The sequence below is a fragment of the Anomaloglossus baeobatrachus genome, chromosome 5 (genome assembly GCF_048569485.1).
Source record: "Anomaloglossus baeobatrachus isolate aAnoBae1 chromosome 5, aAnoBae1.hap1, whole genome shotgun sequence".
Lineage (NCBI taxonomy): Eukaryota > Metazoa > Chordata > Amphibia > Anura > Aromobatidae > Anomaloglossus > Anomaloglossus baeobatrachus.
In genome coordinates this window covers 185100868-185120203 of record NC_134357.1, presented here as the reverse complement: position 1 = coordinate 185120203, position 19336 = coordinate 185100868, and the positions used below count along the sequence as shown (strand labels likewise).

General features: G+C 47.5%; 1 protein-coding gene across 2 annotated transcripts in view; it reads left to right on the top strand.

Moving 5' to 3' along the window:
- LOC142309853 (pulmonary surfactant-associated protein D-like) overlaps positions 1 to 15613 on the top strand; it is a 90383-nt gene extending 74770 nt beyond the window's left edge. The window contains exons 1-4 of one of the 2 annotated variants that reach the window (XM_075347309.1): positions 4586 to 4643; positions 4907 to 5023; positions 8375 to 8458; positions 15228 to 15613. In XM_075347309.1, the coding sequence (XP_075203424.1) occupies positions 4598 to 4643; positions 4907 to 5023; positions 8375 to 8458; positions 15228 to 15613 (633 nt within the window). In that variant the 5' untranslated portion in view covers positions 4586 to 4597. Of the gene's footprint in view, positions 1 to 4585; positions 4644 to 4906; positions 5024 to 8374; positions 8459 to 15227 lie in introns of those variants that run through there. The other variant, XM_075347310.1, reaches the window with a different exon arrangement.
- Positions 15614 to 19336: the final 3723 nt, after the last annotated feature.

Sequence of the window (19336 nt, the reverse complement as noted above, 5' to 3'; positions counted from 1 at the left end):
GACCGTCTAGAATATGGGGGGAGACACTCAGGGAACGTATCCCCCATTTTCTAGGAGTGCGGACCCTTCATGTGAGGAGTGTGGGTGCAATGAATCTGCACTCACTCTCCCCGGGTCCACAGCAGCAGAGTCCATGTCGTAATGGTTGCTACCAAAGCTGCAATGCCCTGCTCATGAGGTAAGGGCATGCCTAATTAGGAGAACTATTCTACATTTCCAAATATTGGTATTTGCTGATACTATTGCTATTCCACCTACTATATATTGGGGATAGGATCTTGGAGATGGAATACCCCTTTAAGTCCAGTTATCCAGCTGAATGAATACTTAACAACAGAGCTCGCTATTTAGATGTGTTTTCTTGTGGCGTATAACGGACTCTCATGTTTGGTAGTCGTTCAGCAGGGAAACTATAAAAGCAAATCCCTCCATTTGGAAATGTAGTATATAGCTCTCCTGATCAATTATGTTCCTTACCTCATGAGCAGGGCAATACAGTAATAATAATAATAATTTATTCATTTATATAGCGTTATTAATTCCATAGCGCTGTATGTCTTTGGAGTGTGGGAGGAAACCGGAGTACCTGGAGGAAACCCACGCAAACACGGGGAAAACATACAAACTCCTTGCAGATGGTGTCGTTGGTGAGAATTGAACCCAGGACCTCAGCGCTGCAAGACTGCAGTGCTAACCACTGAGCCACCGTGCCACCCATTTAGCTTACAGATGCATAACCACCACTCACTGTGTCTGAACACAGGAAGCTGAGCTGACAGCCGCTCTGTGCATGCGGCAGTGTCTATTGTGAAGGAGAGGGCCGTGGGGGGATCAACGCTGCACAGGTACCGTGGGACACCGGGGAACACCGGTGGGGTTATAGGGGGTGACCTGGCAGGGCCTGGGGAAGAGTTTTCTGTCGCATGTGTCATGGCACATGCGACAGAAATCAGAGGAGTAGGGTGAATGCGGCCGGCGCGCTGCTGTGCGCGCGGCCATCTTGGATTTCTGGGAGGGCATCAGGGGGGGGCACTTTGGCGACACCGGGGGACCGGAGGGGACCGGAGAGGAGATTTATCATGTTTGTTCATGCCAGATGGGAGATAAATAATTTTTTACCGGCGCTGTCATTTACTGTAACGTGATCATCGGTGTACGGTGTATACCTGTGATCACGTGAGCGGGGACCGGAAAAACCGTCCTGAATCATGATCTCCAGGGTCTCAGCTAGCCCTGAAACCCCGGAGATTTTCTGACGCTGGGGGGAGTTATTCACTTATTTCTGCCTGCTGTTTATAAACGGCAGATCAGAATAAGGCTACATTAACACGACCGATCCATTTTTGCGGTCTGCAAAAAACAGTCCGTTTTTTTTCACGGGTGCATCCGTGTGGCATCCGTTTCCGTTCCGTAGACGGTCCGTATGTCATCTGTTTGTCATCCGTGTGCCTTCCGGTTTTTTTGTGTACTGCAAAAAAACTGAAGGAGGGTAAATGCATAAATTTACCCAGGATCCATAGCTTCATTCTACATGAGGCGGTCACATATTCACTCCAGTGCCATTTTCTACTGCTTTTCACAGCGTAGAGCGCTCTGGTGATTTTCTTGTGCTTGTGCACTTCATATCAATATTTTCTGTCATTATAATGGCAGAAAGACACATAATGTCCCACTCTCCTGCATTTTGTAATTTTGCACCCTTTGGTGCCTTTCATGTAGCACTAAGGGGTGCTTAGCTTTGTATTTCGCCAAAAAAATGAAAAAAAAAAATGACGTAGGGTTCCCCCTATTTTTGTAGCCAGCTAGGGTAAAGCAGACGGCTGCAGCCTGCAGACCACAGCTGGCAACCTCACCTTGGCTGGTAATCCAAAACTGAGGGCACCCCATGCTGTTATTTTAAATTAAATAAATAATTAAAAAAAAAAAACACGTAGGGGTCCCCCCAAAATTGGATCACCAGCCAAGGTAAAGCAGACAGCTGGGGTCTGATATTCTCAGACTAGGGAGGTCCATGGTTATTGGACTCTCCCCAGCCTAAAAATAGCAGGCCGCAGCTGCTCCAGAAGTGGCGCATCCATTAGATGTGCCAATCCTGGAGCTTCGCCCCAGCTCATCCTGCGCCCTGGTGCGGTGGCAAACGGGGTAATATATGGGGTTAATACCAGATGTGTAATGTCACCTGGAATCAAGCCCTGGGGTTGGTGAGGTCAGGCGTCTATCAGATACCCGACATCACCAACCCAGTCAGTAATAAAAAAAAATAGACGACACATTTTTATTTGAAAAAATACTCCCCAATACATTCCCTCTTTAACCAATTTATTAGAAAGAAAAACAAATCCAGGTCTGGTGTATTCCAAGGGGTTGCCATGACGATCCACACTGTCCCAGTCAATGAAGAGCAGGATGTTCCCCATTGGCTGGGAGAGCAGTGCAGTGACCTGAGCTAACATCAATGGGTCAGCCCAGGTCACTGCAGGGCATGACAAGTGCTGCTGTCAGCGAGGTACATTACCTGCGCTGATCTCCTGCACTGCTGACAGCCCCTGTCACTGAGTTCAATGACCGCCGCCTTCACAGCCAAGTATCGCGAGAGGCCCATGACGTCACCGCCAGTCAGTCTCGGGTCGGAAGCGATAGAAGGTGATGTGACAAGCGGCGGCCATGGATGACAGTGACAGCGCTGAGGTCGGGACTTCATCACCGCAGGTAAGCCGAGCGGGACCATGTGTGCAGAGTACCAGGATGACGGACGTGTGTGTGTGTGTGTATGTATGTATGTGTACATGCCGCGTGCAGGAGGGGGCGGAGCGAGCTGAGCGGGGAAGTGTGGGCTTCCTGCACGTAACTAGGATAAACATCGGGTTACTAACCAAAGCGCTTTGCTTGGATACCCGATGTTTATCTTGGTTACCAGCTTCTGGCAGGCTGCCAGCGATGGCTCCTGCACACTGTAGCTGTAAAAAGCCCTGCTTTTTGCTGCTAGAACCGTTCTCGAACGTATCTAGAACTATCAAGCTTTAGCAAAAAGCTCGAGTTCTAGTTCTATCTAGAACACGCCCCAAAATCACTCGAACCGCGAACTGGAGAACCACGAACCGCGCTCAACTCTACTGCAGACAAACAGCGCTCCAAAAACAACGCAACACACAAACAACACTGTTCTCACACCGCCACACCCAGACAACACCCAGAACATTTACAGCGCCCTACACAAACACTTGGCAACTACACACAACAACATGGATATATATAACAAAAATCATACATTAAATACACAATAAATTCTAGAATACCCGATGCGTTAGAATCGGGTCACCTTCTAGTATATATATATAAATAGTTTGGGGAGTGAAATCCCGCTGACAGATTCCCTTTAATTGTGAGGCGATGCAAATACTCTAAGAAGACTGTTTTGATAAAAAAAAAATACTTTTTGCATTAAGAATTCTTTTCTTGAGCAGCTCATCATTCCCTCCAGTTACAAATAATGTAACCAAGCCTCTATTCATAATGTCACTGGACAGTCATTAGTTATATGAGCAGAAGGAAGTAACAGCACTCACACATATAGTGCAGAAGAGGAAGTGAGATTGTCATAAGTAAGGGAGATGGTACTGATACCACCTGTTTAAGGTCTAGTGGTCAACTAAAAGTGTGAGCCCCACAGGTGTTGTGTCGGTGCATTACCTTCAGGGACTCCACGTGGATGGGACGGTCTGGTCACAGGTAGGGAATCTTCTCTTTAGGATTGTCGTGACGCCACTCTCGGTATTGCGGTCATTGGGGACAGCCACTGCAGATTAAGGGGTGCCTGGGGCTGATGGTGGGTGCAGTCAGATGTAGTGGCCTCCCGAGAGTGAGGCAAGTCCCAGGGCCCTGTGTAAGTGTGTGGCACCACAAGTCGCAAAATGAGTCACACGCACAAGCAGAATGTCTTTCAGGGGTTTTACTCACATTAGGTGGCAGGGTGAGTAACCCAGGCGTAGCTGGGATGAACCAGGCTGGAACCAGGAATCCTTCTGGCTGGCAGATGAGGGTGACTACCAACTCACCTTCCTTAGCCCTTTTGTGTTTGTGGTGACCCCGACTTGAAGTCCCTACGGGGGTCACCCAGGGAAGTTGCTGCTCCCCTCGTTTCAGCCCGTTTGCTTGCAGCATGGACCAGGTCACTCTGGCTGCTTGCCTCCTGTGAACTATGGGCCCTCTCTTCGCTACGTGGCTGCGGACTCTGTGGTGGTATGGTGTGGGCTTTAAGGGCCCCACACCGGCAGGTTTGGCAGAAGAAAGCTGGATCTATCTCTGCACTGGGACCTGTTACCCCTGCGGGCCTGGTACCTCCCTGGCAGTCCCCTTACTCTGCCACACCTTTGCTCTCTCTAGCCTTCGGTGGATTTCGGGTGGAACTACCAGGTGACCGATCTCCCCCATCGGTAGTCACTGCGCGTACGATGTCAGATTGTGACAGACTCCAGGGTCTGCTGCATGTGACTGCTCTCCCTGAGCTGCACTCACTAACTGGTTCACTGCTCCTCCTCTCCTGTTCTTGCCTACGCAACCTAGCAACCAGGCTCTCAACCACACCGCTTTAGTAGACATGGAGGCACGCCCCCTCCTGGAAGCTCTCAGGAGTCCTCCCAAAGGTACATGTGTAAGACCTGATTACTATGCGCCTGTGTAGTCACACATCGCTCAGCCTTCTGGATTACCTGTATTGCACAGCCCCCAGCATGGGTGCAGTACTCAGTGGTGCCTGACCAGGTCAGGGGCGCCACAAAAGCACCTTCCACCCATTCTACTTTCCTTTTTCCTGTGATATCATTAGGATTTCTCAATGATAGCATGAACTTAAACTTTCTATTATTAGGTATCTGATTTAATATTGATTTTTTTCTGTCTCACACAGGGGCACAGGGATCTCGAGGAATTCAGGGACCTCCTGGAAAACTTGGTCCTCCAGGAGAAAAAGGAGAGAGAGGCTCTACTGGGCATAAAGGAGAACAGGGTGTCAGTGCTACTTCAGGTACTACATGGATAATTTTATTGGTCAGTTATATACCGTGCCCTTTGCGGTTTCCTGCTAATATTCTCACTAAAGGGTATTGACACTTTTCCAAAATGCTGATTTACCAGCATTATTCCAGTGAGCAGTTAAATAAGTGTTATACAGGACAGAGATTAAAGGGAACCTGTCAGGTAATTTATGTGTACTGACCTAGTAGCAGTGTGATGTGTGGCCTAGCAACCCCTTCCTACCCATCCATGTGTTGTAATAGTGTGTAATGTACATAAATAAAAATGTTTTATTACTTATGTGTACCCTATGAAAAATGAGCAGGGGCTCTGGCTCCATGGGCATCACATCGCCCTATGAGAGTTTGCATGTTTTCCGTGGTATCACGCCCCTGTGGACGTGATAGCATGGATTTACTTGAGCGACGTCCCGTCGCTCCTTGAGATCCCGCGCGCGCACTTACCATTCTCGCAGCGTTCTCATCTGGGTGCTTGTTTTTCGTCCTCAGACGCGCAGTGCGCATGCTCAGAAGACTCGTGCGGTTCCGGTCATGCGCAGTGCACGTCTGAAGACGAGAATCATATACACTAGGAGAAAAAGCCTAGGTTAAAAGAGAAGCATTCAGCTCACAATATACAAAAGTAAATAATACATTTTATTTGAACAAAGTTAAAAACACATAAAACGTCAACCATGTCTTCAAATAGTATAAAGGTGCCTGATCAAATATCACACAAAATTGTGCGGAAAAACCGCAACAAATTGATACAAAGAAGTATTGCAAGAAAAAAACATGAACAGCACTTCATAGTGCCTAATACTGCCAATATAAATAAGTTCACAATTTAAAGCATGATAAGCACACAGCAGGATAACAAATAAGTGCAAAAATAGCAAACCCTAAATCACTGGTACAAGCTTAAAAAAAGCAGGAATCAGCAGCAAAATTATCCATGCTCTGAGGTAGTAGCAAAAGCCTAAATAGGCAGCGATTATAGCAGCAAGGTCAGTCATGCTAGCATGATATAAATTATGAAGACATAGACAAATAAGTCACCCAGCCCCAACGTGTGTCGCTCAACTGAGCTTCATCAGGGAGAAATGAGAGTGGTTATTCATAAAAAAACAAAGTATAGAAATACAAGAGTATAATTAAAACATTAAACTATACCGGTGTGTGTATGTGGTCTCCATGGCGTACGGAGAGAGCACACAAGAACACTGTCTGAATGAATTCAGGAAACAGGAAGTGTCGAGGTAAACATATTGCGCATGCATCAATATACGCCTGTGCTATCTAGCTAGTATTCACAAAGAGACTAGTGCAGATGAAAGCGACGATCGTACTGCGTTTGCGCTATTGGATCGGTATTCACAGAGGAGTTTAGTACAACAAATATGGCAATTAAACTGCGCTCGTGACGAGAATTAAGCACCCAGATAACAAGGCTGCGGGAATGGTAAATGCGCACGTGCGAGATCTCAAGGAGCTAACGGGGATGTCGCTCAAGTAAGTCCATGGTATAACGCCCACACGGGCGTTATACCACGGAAAACATGCAAATGCCCACAGGGTGATGCGACGCCTATGGTGGCTAGAGTCCCTGCTCATTTACATAGGGTACACATAAGTAATAAAACATATTATTATACATGCACATTACACACTATTACAACACAGGAATGGTTAGGAAGGGGTTACTAGGCCACACATCACACTGCTACTAGGTTAGAACACATAAATTACATGACAGGTTCCCTTTAATAGTACTCACCAGGTTTGCTCACAGCATGCAATCATGGAGACATATATAGCACTTAATGTAGGTTTCTATAAAAAGGGATCAACGGGTTTTCAACTTTTAAGAAAATAGAACCCATAGGCTCAGAAATAATGAAAAGAACTAATAGAGTTGGATTTGACTTTCCCGGTCAGTGCTTGGGTCTGCAGTGGTGATGTCACATTCACAGTACACACCATCGTTATAGCTAATCACTGAGCTTATCTTCTCATACCATATTCCTCAACACAGCCCCTGAGCTCAGTGATTGGCTGTACTGGTGATGCCCGCTGTTGGGATGAAATCATCACTGCAGTTAAAATGAGAATCAAGCATTGGCAAGAAGATAACTAATTCCAGTGAAAGTGAGCAACTGTTCTGTTTGTTACTTTAGATCCATTACGTACATTTGAAATCCAATTTACTGAAAGTTGAAAACCCATTTAAAGGGAATTGGTCACCAGGTTTTTGCTATCTCATCTGAGAGCAGCATAATGTAGAGACAGAGACCCTGATTCAAGCGATGTGTCACTTACTGGGTTGTTTTAAGTAATTTTGATAAAATTAATGTTTTCTCGGCTGCAGATCTAGCAGTTATACAGGGCTAATGAATATGCTGGACTACCTGGCAGAACGCCAAGTAATCCTCTAATGATAATCTACTGCTGATTAAACAGTGATTTTATGATTTTATCTAAACTACACTTAGTAGCCCAGTAAGTGATACATGACTGGAAGCACAATCTCTACTCCTACGTTATGCTGCTCTCAGGTTAGGTGAGGAAAACCTTATGACAGGTGTCCTTTTAATTGGTGCCAGACTTATTCATTAAAAATTATTTGAAGACTGCTTTGTTTTTTATTTACGAGCGTTTGATCATAGGTTGACAATCTTCTTTTTACTGAACACCACTGCCAAATATTAGGGATCATTTTTTATTTTTGTTACCCAATAGGCCTTTGATATGATTAAGACCGCAAGGTTGAAACGTGTAGGTAGTCCTCACATTCTATCATTTTTTTCCTGTGTCCCCCCTATGTGTGCTTCACTTTTTTTACTGGAACAAATAAAGTTTAAGGCCCTGTGCGCACACTGCGTTTATACCCACGGGTTTTTTTGCATTTTTGCTGCACAAATTTCTTGAGAAAATGGTTACAATCTTTCTGCTGACATTTCTTAGCAAAACCTATGGGAAAAAAAATTAGCTATGCGCACACTGCGTTTTTTTCTCAAGAACATTCTTTCTGCAGAATTTCTTGAGAAAAAGAATGAGCATGTCCCTTCTTTTCTGCAGGTACCTTTGTTTTTTCCCATAGCTAATGGTAAAAAACGCAGCGACCAACCTGCAGAATAACGCATCAATAACGCATCAAAAACACACAAAAATGCGGTAAAAATGCAGGTGCATTATTGGTGAGTTTTTTTAAACGCAAGTGCGCTAATCTTTCAGACTCTCAAGAAATATTTTAATAATTCCTTCCTCCAAGAGACGCTGGACTTTTTTTTTTTTCCAATAGGTCTTTTATAGTTACTCAATGAGGTTTAGTTAAGTGAATTATATATATTTTTTTTTCTCAGAGGTTGAAGTCGTCAAGGAACAATTAAATGCATTTCAAAGAGAACTTGAGACATTTCAAGCAAGTCTTTCAAAATATAAAAAAAGTAATTATACATTGATATTTTTCTGACATTCTTGCTATGTCTTTAATATGTTTTAATGGTACATTTACCGTAGATATATCAGGTATGGTGCAGGAAGTTATACAACTGCCCCTTTCAACTGTCTAGTGTTTGCAGAGCACTAAAAAAAACTACTCAAACATAATAAATATTTCAGTCCCAGAAATTTCAGGGACTTCAGAGAGACGCACTTCCATTTATCTGTATCTGCGTCTTTAAGACGCGAATACAGATAAACAGTGGGCGCCGCCGGGCACAGAGAACTGATTGACCCTGGAAGTGCCTGCACTTCCGGGGTCAGAGGCACGCCAATCAGCTCCGTGCTGTGGCATCAAATGCTGCAGATGCCGCGGAGGACAGAACACTCACCGGAGCCAGCAGCAGCAGGAGGATGACGGACACCGTAGGAGGAGTGGCAGCAGCAAGAGGAGGCGGGGTTCACAAGAGCAGGTAACCGCTGGCAGAGTTCCAGTACTGTGAAGTGAGGATTCTGGGGGAGGGACAGGCAGGCTACAACGTGAGTATAGTGGACGAGGGACAGGCAGAGGCTGCAATGTGAGTATAGTGGACGAGGGACAGGCAGAGGCAGAGGCTGCAATGTGAGGATAGTGGACGAGGGGCAGGCAGAGGCTGCAATGTGAGGATAGTGGACGAGGGACAGGCAGAGGCTGCAATATGAGGACAGTGGACGAGGGGCAGGCAGAGGCTGCAATGTGAGGATAGTGGATGAGGGACAGGCAGAGGCTGCAATATGAGGATAGTAGATGAGGGGCAGGCAGAGGCTGAGACTGGGGGGTGGCTGGAGGGAGGCAGAGGCTGAGACTGGGGGGAGGCTGGAGGGAGGCAGAGGCTGAGACTTGGGGGAGGCTGAGACTGGGGGAGGCTGGGGGGAGGCAGAGGCTGAGACTGGGGGGAGGCTGGGGGGAGGCAAAGGCTGAGTCTGGGGGGAGGCAGAGGCTGATGCTGGTGGAGGCTGGGGGGAGGCAGAGGCTGATGCTGGGGGAGGCTGGGGGGAGGCAGAGGCTGATGCTGGTGGAGGCTGGGGGAAGGCAGAGGCTGAGACTGGGGGGAGGCTGGGGGGAGGCAAAGGCTGAGACTGGGGGGAGGCTGGGGGGAGGCAGAGGCTGAGACTGGGGGGAGGCAGATGCTGAGACTGGGGGGAGGCTGGGGTGTTGCTGAGACAGGGGGGAGGCTGGGGGGAGGCAGAGGCTGAGACTGGGGGGAGGCAGATGCTGAGACTGGGGGGAGGCAGAGGCTGAGACTGGGGGGAGGCTGGGGGAGGCAGAGGCTGAGACTGGGGGAGGCTGGGGGGAGGCAAAAGCTAAGACTGGGGGGAGGCAGAGGCTGAGACTGGGGGGAGGCAGAGGCTGAGGCTGGAGGGAGGCTGGGAGGAGGCAGAGGCAGAGACTGGGGGGAGGCTGAGACTGGGGGGAGGCAGAGGCTGAGACTGGGGGGAGGCTGGGGGGAGGCAGAGGCTGAGACTGGGGGGAGGCTGGGGGGAGGCAGAGGCTGAGACTGGGGGGAGGCAGAGGCTGAGACTGGGGGGAGGCAGAGGTTGAGACTGGGGAGGCTGGGGGGAGGCAGAGGCTGAGACTGGGGGGAGGCTGTGGGGAGGCAGAGGCTGAGACTGGGCGGAGGCTGGGGGGAGGCAGAGGCTGAGACTAGGGGGAGGCTGGGGGGAGGCAGAGGCTGATGCTGGGGGAGGCAGGGGGGAGGCAGAGGCTGATGCTGGCGCAGGCTGGGGCGAGGCAGAGGCTGATGCTGGCGGAGGCTGGAGGGAGGCAGAGGCTGATGCTGGCGGAGGCTGGGGGGAGGCAGAGGCTGATGCTGGCGGAGGCTGGGGGGAGGCAGAGGTTGATGCTGGCGGAGGCTGGGGGGAGGCAGAGGCTGATGCTGGCGGAGGCTGGGGGGAGGCAGAGGCTGATGCTGGTGGAGGCTGGGGGGAGGCAGAGGCTGATGCTGGCGGAGGCTGGGGGGAGAGAGGCTGATGCTGGCGAAGGCTGGGGGGAGAGAGGCTGATGCTGGCGGAGGCTGGGGGGAGAGAGTCTGATGCTTGTGGAGGCTGGGGGGAGAGAGGTTGATGCTGGGGGAGGCTGGCTGGAGAGAGGCTGGTGCTGGAGGAGGCTGGGTGGAGAGAGGCTGATGCTGGCGGAGGATGGGGGGGTGAGGCTGATGCTGGCGCAGGATGGGGGGGTGAGGCTGATGCTGGCGGAGACTGGGGAGTGAGGATGATGCTGGCGGAGACTGGGGAGTGAGGCTGATGCTGGGGAGGCTAGGGGGAGAGAGGCTGAAGCTGGGGGAGAGAGGCTGATGCTGAGGGAAGAGAGGCTGAGGCTGGGGGAGAGGCTGCTGCTGGAGGTGGGGGGAGTGTAAGGACTCAGAATTAGAGGGTGGCAGCATTGGGAGCTCATTATGGAGATGGGGCAGCATGTGTGGGCTCAGTATGGAGTGGAGCAATGTAGGGGAGTCAATATCAAGAGTGGGGTAGTGTGTGTGGGGGGGGTGTCTCAGCATAAGCTCTAGTGGGGTGGTTTTAGCATGAGTGGGACAAAATGGAGGTGTCATTATGGAAAAGAGGAAGGCAGCATTAGGAGCTCATGGAGAGGGGCAGCATGCATGGGACACTGTGAGGAGGGGGCAGCATGCATGGGACACTGAGGAGGGAGCAGCATGCATGGGACACTGTGAGGAGGGAGCAGCATGCATGGGACACTGAGGAGGGGGCAGCATGCATGGGACACTGTGAGGAGGGGGCAGCATGCATAGGACACTGTGAGGAGGTATCAGCATGCATGGGACACTGAGGAGGGGGCAGCATGCATGGGACACTGTGAGGAGGGGGCAGCATGCATGGGACACTGTGAGGAGGGGCAGCAGCATGCATGGGACATTGTGAGGAGGGAGCAGCATGCACGGGACACTGTGAGGAGAGAACAGCATGCATGGGACACTGAAGAGGGGGCAGCATGCATGGGACACTGTGAGGAGGGAGCAGCATGCATGGGACACTGTGAGGAGGGGGCAGCATGCATGGGACACTGTGAGGAGGGGGCAGCATGCATGGGACACTGTGAGGAGGGGGCAGCATGCATGGGACACTGTGAGGAGGGGGCAGCATGCATGGGACACTGTGAGGAGATGGCAGCATGCATGGGACACTGTGAGGAGCAGGAAAAGGAAGGCAGTTTAGTTTGGAGTTTTGGAGTTGAACGAGTGAAGTGGGAGTGGAGGAGACTGACCGTGTCCGGGTGCGTAGCTCGGGCACTTGACAGCAAGTTTGGCAGACGGTGGTGACCGTCTGCAGGAGAGGCTGATTGACGTGAACCGTAAGGACCGGGGACAGGCGGTGGCCCGCCGGTACCAGATCGGGGAACGAAGAGAAGCCAGCACCATTCGGCAGGGCTTACGGACCCCGACCAGGCTAGGAGTCGCCGTAAAACCGGTCAAATCCGTTAGCGAAGGGAACCTCCGGGGTTTCCCAGCAGTCAAGACCCGATTGAAGGCAACAGCTCAAACCGTGAAGGGAAATACAGTCACCGCCAAGGCTACATTTCCCAGGGCCAGAGCCTGCGGGCAAAAGGGGCTCCCTCAGCATCCATCCAAGCTGGGGAGCGGGTTACCGGTGGGAAGCCATCAGATCCGAGATTTTAACACAGGTGCAGGGAAAGGCAGTCACCACCAACCTACCGGGAGAAGAACAACCGCAGCTGTCTGTGGGACCCGTCCATCCAGCCGTTTGTTTTACCGGAGACTTTGCATTCGTCATTGGCTGAGTGAGTACCACTGTGCCGTGCGGCACCGCGCTGCCCCCGCGACCCTGTACCTCACCGGGCCCCGTAAGCCGCCTGCCATCCCTCCCTTACCGAGCCCCTGGACAACCAACTCCCCTACCCACGGAGGGAAAGAACAACATCCAAGCTGCTCCCTGTCATCGCTCCCGGGATCCCCGTCCAGAGCAGCGGTGGTGTCACAACCTCACCACAACCGTGGGTGACGTCACGGACAATAAATCCCCAAAACCATTCCCCCTTTTCACTCACGGGCGAGGAGCGCCGCTCGAGGCCCCGGGATCCGGCCCACCGCTCGAGCCACCGAGCAGCAAGCGAAGCAGCAGCAGCCGGACCCGAGCAGTGGGTGAGCGCAGCGTCCCCTCCCCGCCCACGACACATGTATGGGACACTGAGGAGGGAGCAGCATGCATGGGACACTGCGAGGAGGGGGCAGCATGCATGGGACACTGAGGAGGGGGCAGCATGCATGGGACACTGTGAGGAGGGGGCATCATGCATGGGACACTGTGAGGAGGGGGCAGCATGCATGGGACACTGTGAGGAGGGGGCAGCATGCATGGGACACTGTTAGGAGGGGGCAGCATGCATGGGACACTGTGAGAAGGGGGCAGCATGCATGGGACACAGTGAGGAGGGAGCAGCATGCATGGGACATTGTGAGGAGGGGGCATCATGCATGGGACACTGTGAGAAGGGGGCAGCATGCATGGGACACTGTGAGGAGGGAGCAGCATGCATGGGACACTGTGAGGAGGGGGCAGCATGCATGGGACACTGTGAGGAGGGGGCATCATGCATGGGACACTGTGAGGAGGGGGCAGCATGCATGGGACACTGTGAGGAGGGGGCAGCATGCATGGGACACTGTGAGGAGGGGGCAGCATGCATGGGACACTGTGAGAAGGGGGCAGCATGCATGGGACATTGTGAGGAGGGGGCAGCATGCATGGGACACTGTGAGGAGGGAGCAGCATGATGTGAGGACAACGTGCAGATCATATTTCGAGGAAAGTGTGGTGGATATAATTTATAAGGGAGGGTAGTGTGTAGTTTATTAGGGGCAGTGTCACAGTCACAGTATATAACTGGGGATGGTGTGGTGGGAATATTTTATACTCATGCTATGTTTTGATGTGCCTGTGGTGATCCCCATTGGGGGGGGGGGGGGGGTTAGTGCCCTTCATTTCTCATTGATACTTTTTAAAGTGTTTTACAGAGTAGATCTGCCTTAAACAGATGTCGTGTGCGAAAACTCAGTTTTACGTTGTCACTAAGGGGTGCAACCAGCCGACCACTTAAAGTGCCTAGGGCAGCATGAAGGGAAAATACAGCCCTGGTCACAACATATACTTACCCTGGAGTGATTTATATTATTGCCAACAATATAAGCCCTAAATCATATTTACTAACATACTGTGGGTTATTAGGAATCTTGCTATTCCAGCTTTTCCTTCTTTACATGGCTTTTTTGTTCAGCTAACTCAGCAAGCGCTAGCTTTAATTGTACCTTTATTTGTCTCTCAAAAAAATTTTTTTGGGGTATGTTATTACCAATCTATATATATATATGTATATGTGATCTAGGTTATAATAGTTATATGGTGGTCTATCTTTTTTCTGTTATAAAATACAAACATATATTTGCCATGTTAGAGGTGATCTTTGTCATGTATTGATAACAATTTAAGCCCTGAATTGCCATTTACCTATTTATTGTGGATGTTGTTAAGGTAAAGGAGGTGTTTTGTTCCCTATAGGGATCAAATCAGGAAAAAGGAGGCATTTATTTCCTTTTAAATGTTTTTAATTGTGTGTATTGTTTCTCTACCTGATTGTTAATAAAAGACCAACTTTTATATTTTCTCCTAATGGGTGTATCCCGCATTTATGCACACCACTTTTCTTTTTTTTTCTTATGCCATACACTTTGGTGTGTTGGGGTAATCCTCTATTGTTATCTCAAAATGGTGGATTATTTGATCCTGTAGGTGGGGCCCTCTATATGATATATACAGAGGATTAACATACTATCACCGGCATCAGAAAATAAAACACTTTACTTTATAAAGCAAAGCGGAGTGTTAGCAAAAGAGCTGAACATGGGATTAAAGCTACAAACAGCAGCCAAATAGGAAACATTGCTTATCCCTGACAGCAATACAAGGAAATAGAACAAGCAAATAGAAGTCATTCAAATACCAGTAGTGGATCTGCAGCCACTAAGGTATTGTGATCTTCTGATTCCAGACTCACCCAAAATCTCCCACGGGTGGGACACTCATGACAAAAATGAATAAATAAATGTTAATTGCTTATAATGACAATGTTAAATTTAAAATGTTTCACTCATTTTGAAAATCAACCTGGTCAAAGAAAAAAATATAAGAAATACATTTTCTGGCAAATGCTTAATTAAATGGAATATGTCACCAGTTTTTGCTATTAAATCTGAGAGCTTCATAATGTATGTGCAAAAATCCTGATTACTTCAATTTGTCACTTACTAAGCTGTGTGTTGCTGTTTCAATACAATCAGTGTTTTATCAGCAGGAGATTATCACTACAAGAAAACTGCCCTACTGCCTCCAGGTCCAACTATGTCCCTATCACTGCTTAGCAGCTTTTTGACACAATACAGTGTGAGCAGAAATCTGCTATTCATTTGGTGTGGTTGTTGTACAGAGCTCAGCATTCCTAGGTCTACTAGATCTGCTGCAGATAAAAATGATTCTATCATATCTGCTGCACCCAGTAAACTAAATAATACATTGCTGGAATCAGAGTCCCTACCTCATGCTGCTGGCAGATTACATATCAAATACCTGATCACAAATTCCCTTTAATATAACCTAAATGCATACCCCATGTTAACAATTGTATATATGTGCTCCATTATATCATTGCCTTGCTTATTTTTTTGCATTTGAAAACATAAAATCTCCAATCTTTGCCTATTTCAGTTCTTCTTTTCCATGGAGGTAAGCAGTCTGGTGACAAAGTATTTGTAACCAATGGCTTAGAAGAAAATTTTGAAAATGCTCAGAAGACGTGCAGAGAAGCTGGAGGTGTCCTGGCAACCCCAAGAAATGCTGCAGAAAATATTGCAACTCAAGACATACTCCACACCAAGGGGGAAACGGCCAAGGCTTTTTTGGGCATATCAGACTTACAAGTAGAAGGTATATTTAGATACTTGTCAGGTGAGAAGATCTTATTTACTAGCTGGAACCTCGGAGAGCCCAATAATAGTAAAGACAATGAGGACTGCGTGGAGATTCAAGACAACGGGAAGTGGAATGACATTCCTTGCAATTTACTTCGACTAGTTATATGTGAATTCCAATAAAGCTTTTCATTGTGTAGAATTACAAATTTGTCAGAGCAATACATAAATGCAATATTATAAGGTATCATGGAGCATGAGGTGCATGGATATCAATGTATAAAATCTGACTCATACAAAGGACACGAGAGGATTCATGCACCTTAGTTACAAAGAAATAAGATGTCATTTGCATGAGTTATTTTCCTTGTTTGTCTACTGTATAGTGTTTGGCAAAACTGTTGCCTTTTGAACCTTTTATCACCTGTTATCCCCACTATTTTGATGACATAATATCTCTTTCCTTTTCATTGCAGGTAATATTTGTTAAAGGGAATCTTTCAGCAGGTTGTTGCTATGTAAGCTGAAGCCAGCATGCTGCAATGGTTAGCACAGAAAGTTCAGGCATACCTGTTTTGTCACAGTCCAATATTTTGTTTTTTTGCTACTTTTGTTTTAGGAGCAGGACACTTATCATTACAGAACTAGAAACTCCCCTGCAGAGAAGTCAGACATGCTCCCTGATGTGAGTGACACCTCACTGTCAATGTACAATCTATATTGAGAACCTGATGTGGGACAGCTGTCTGGGCTCAGCTACATGACTAAACCTAAAAGTGTACATGGTTTCAGAATAGCTACAGCCAGTAATCTAAGTGATACACCATTGGATTCAGAATCTCCTTGCCTATATCATGCTGCTCTCAGATGAGGTAGCAAAAACCTGCTGACAGATTTCCATTAAATGCATTATAAGCAGTACAATCTGTGACACCCTCTGCCTGATTTTTTTGATGGATAAAGATAATTAATAGAATGCCCTGTTTTGATGTGAATCCCACAACTGCTTACATCATAATGCGATAAATCGATACCTCCAATCTATAGTACTTGTTGATTAGTGTGACACTGTAATTCTGCACCATACATAGCATTTACATTTACAGTAGCTTATGTATAATTCCTGTAGAGTAGGATACATAGTATTGTAGCCTTTTTCTTGCCTTATAGTAATATCAATATACTATGAGAATTTTGAAATGTTGTACCTGAGGCACAATAAAAAAAAGTCTTTGTATCATATCATTAAATCATTATACAAAATACAAAGGCTCATTTTGCAAACCCATGTGCAGACCCACTGTCATCCTGGTTTTACAGTATCTGACTTGAGTTATCAAATTATTGTTACCTGGTTACATGTTTGCCAATTGGCAATCATTAAATACCCTGTTAAGACAGGTGAGTCTTGCTTCTAATTTGCACAGAACAATTAATAAATTGTTCTGTTCATATAGACTATCACTGTTTTCGGCAACATATGTCCTGTTTACTCAAAATGATGTGCTGCCAAGAACGATGATCTTTAACCCATTAGTAGAGATGAGTGAACTGGCCGTGGTTCGGCTCGAGTTCGGTTCGCCGAACGGAGGTCTCGTTCGAGTTCGGTTCGGCGAACGTTCGACGAACCGAACTGGAACCAATAGGATATAATGGGAGGCAATCACAAACACATAAAAACGCATTATAAATGTACACATACAGTTAATAAACATTGCCATAACACTTACCGGTCCCCGCGATCCCTCCTGTACTCTGTCTCCTGCCGCTATTCCATCCGATGATCGCTGAATCCTCCCGGTGACCAGCACTGCCAGCAGTGATGCAGGACCTATCGTGACGTCAAAATAGCCATGTGACCAGTCACGTGGCTATTATCTCATTGGCTACAGACTGGTCACATGACTATGACGTGTCATGTAGGACCTGCGAGTGCATCTCTCCGGTACACGGTGCACATTTGTGTATCGCCGTGTACCGGCGACATGCTCTAGCACACGGTCGACTCCCCGTTCCCTTAGGGACCGGCTGACACAGCCGGTCATTAACGGAGATCACCGTTGCCATAGCAACGCAGTTAGCGGTGACGTCACCGCTAACCGCGGCTCCAGGAATCACATGATCGGAGCCCTGTTGCTATGGTAACGCGTCTGTCACCGCCAGCAGCACTGATCTCTCACGGAGTGAAGGCTGCACGCTGCTTCCCGTGCAGCCTTCACGGAGTGAAGGCTGCACGGGAAGCAGCGTCTTCCCCCATTCAGCAGTGATGGAGCAGAGCTGCATTTGTTGAACGAGAAAGACAGAAGACCATGGATCGTGGAGGGCTGACAGGGGGTAATAAAGATGGAGTTTCTAATTTGTCTGTGTATTTATTTCTATTAAAGTATTTTTTCTCTGTGTGGTGTCTTTTTTTTAATCCTTTATTGGAGATTCTTAATGGCCGGGTCAAACGTGCATGACATTAAGAATCTCTGGCTTAATACTAGCTAGTAACACAAAGCCAGTATTAACTCATGATTACCCAACAAACCTCCCGGCTCCAGGGCTGTTGGAAGAGTTGGATACAGTGCCAGATGATGTCGCTTCTATGAGAGCGCCATTTTCTGGGGCGGCTGCGGACTGCAATTCGCAGCAGAGGTGCCCAGAAACCTCGGGCTAACCTGTGCTGCGGATTCCAATCCCCAGCTGCCTAGTTGTACCTGGCTGGACACAAAAATGGGGCGAAGCCCACGTCATTTGTTTTTTAATTATTTCATGAAATAAGTGAAATAATTAAAAAAAACGGGCTTCCCTATATTTTTGGTTCCCAGCCGGGTACAAATAGTCAACTGGGGGTTGGAGGCAGCCCGTGGCTGCCTGCTGTACCTGGCTAGCATACAAAAATATGGCGAAGCCCACGTCATTTTTTTGGTGGGCAAAAAACTTCTGCATACAGTCCTGGATGGAGATAGAAAGAGGTTTTTTGCCCAGCTCACCTGTGTGATGGAAGCCAGTGATCCTGGGCTGTGCACGGAGAAGAGGTTTGGAGAGCCAGTCCATGTGCATTGAAATTGGTTAAAGGATTTCACCAGAACAAAACTCCAGGCATTTTGTTCTTTAAAATAAAACTTCCTTTATTTTCTTATCATTAAAAAGTCCATGCTATGGTGGTCAAGCCCATGTCAGAGAGGACGCGTTTCGAACATCCAGTTCTTATTCAGTCTCTAAACCATCTAGTCACAGAACTGTTTAAAAAGGGCTGAACCCAAACATGTGATCAAATGCAAGGAGAGAGAAAGACAATTACAAAAACATTAACCCCTTGAGTTATATCACTCCATATAATGCTTATAACCCTTATATATATACAAAGTATTTTCTGCCAGATTAATATGCAAACATCAATTCATTTCTTTTATTTAAACCTTTCGGAAATCTTGTGCCCATTAAAAACATCCATTTTATTTCTCTCTGAAAGAGGATATCTTTCAAATTTCCACCCCTTCTAGGTAGTTGAATTTTTTCAATGGCATTGACTTTCATGCCTGTTAAATTACCTGCATGTGCGTCGCGAAAATGTTGAGACGCTCCTGATAATTTTCTGGTGGTGGCATTATTAACATCATAAATGTGTTCAGATAATTTTTTATATATAAGGAACTATAAGTCATGCAATTTCATCATATATAGTATAAAATGTCTCTTATTGAAAAGATCCAAAACAATGATAATTGACTTACTGACAGTTCCTATTCATGAATCACAGGGAGCACGGGTATAAATTTTGTTCCCAACAAGAGGTTTGATCTTTTTAAAACAATACTAGATGTTAATAAGTTTATCCGAAAATTAACAGTAAAAAAACACTTCTTTCACGATGAAAATGAGGTTAATGTTCCTAATGTTTCAAATGCATCAGCTGACATT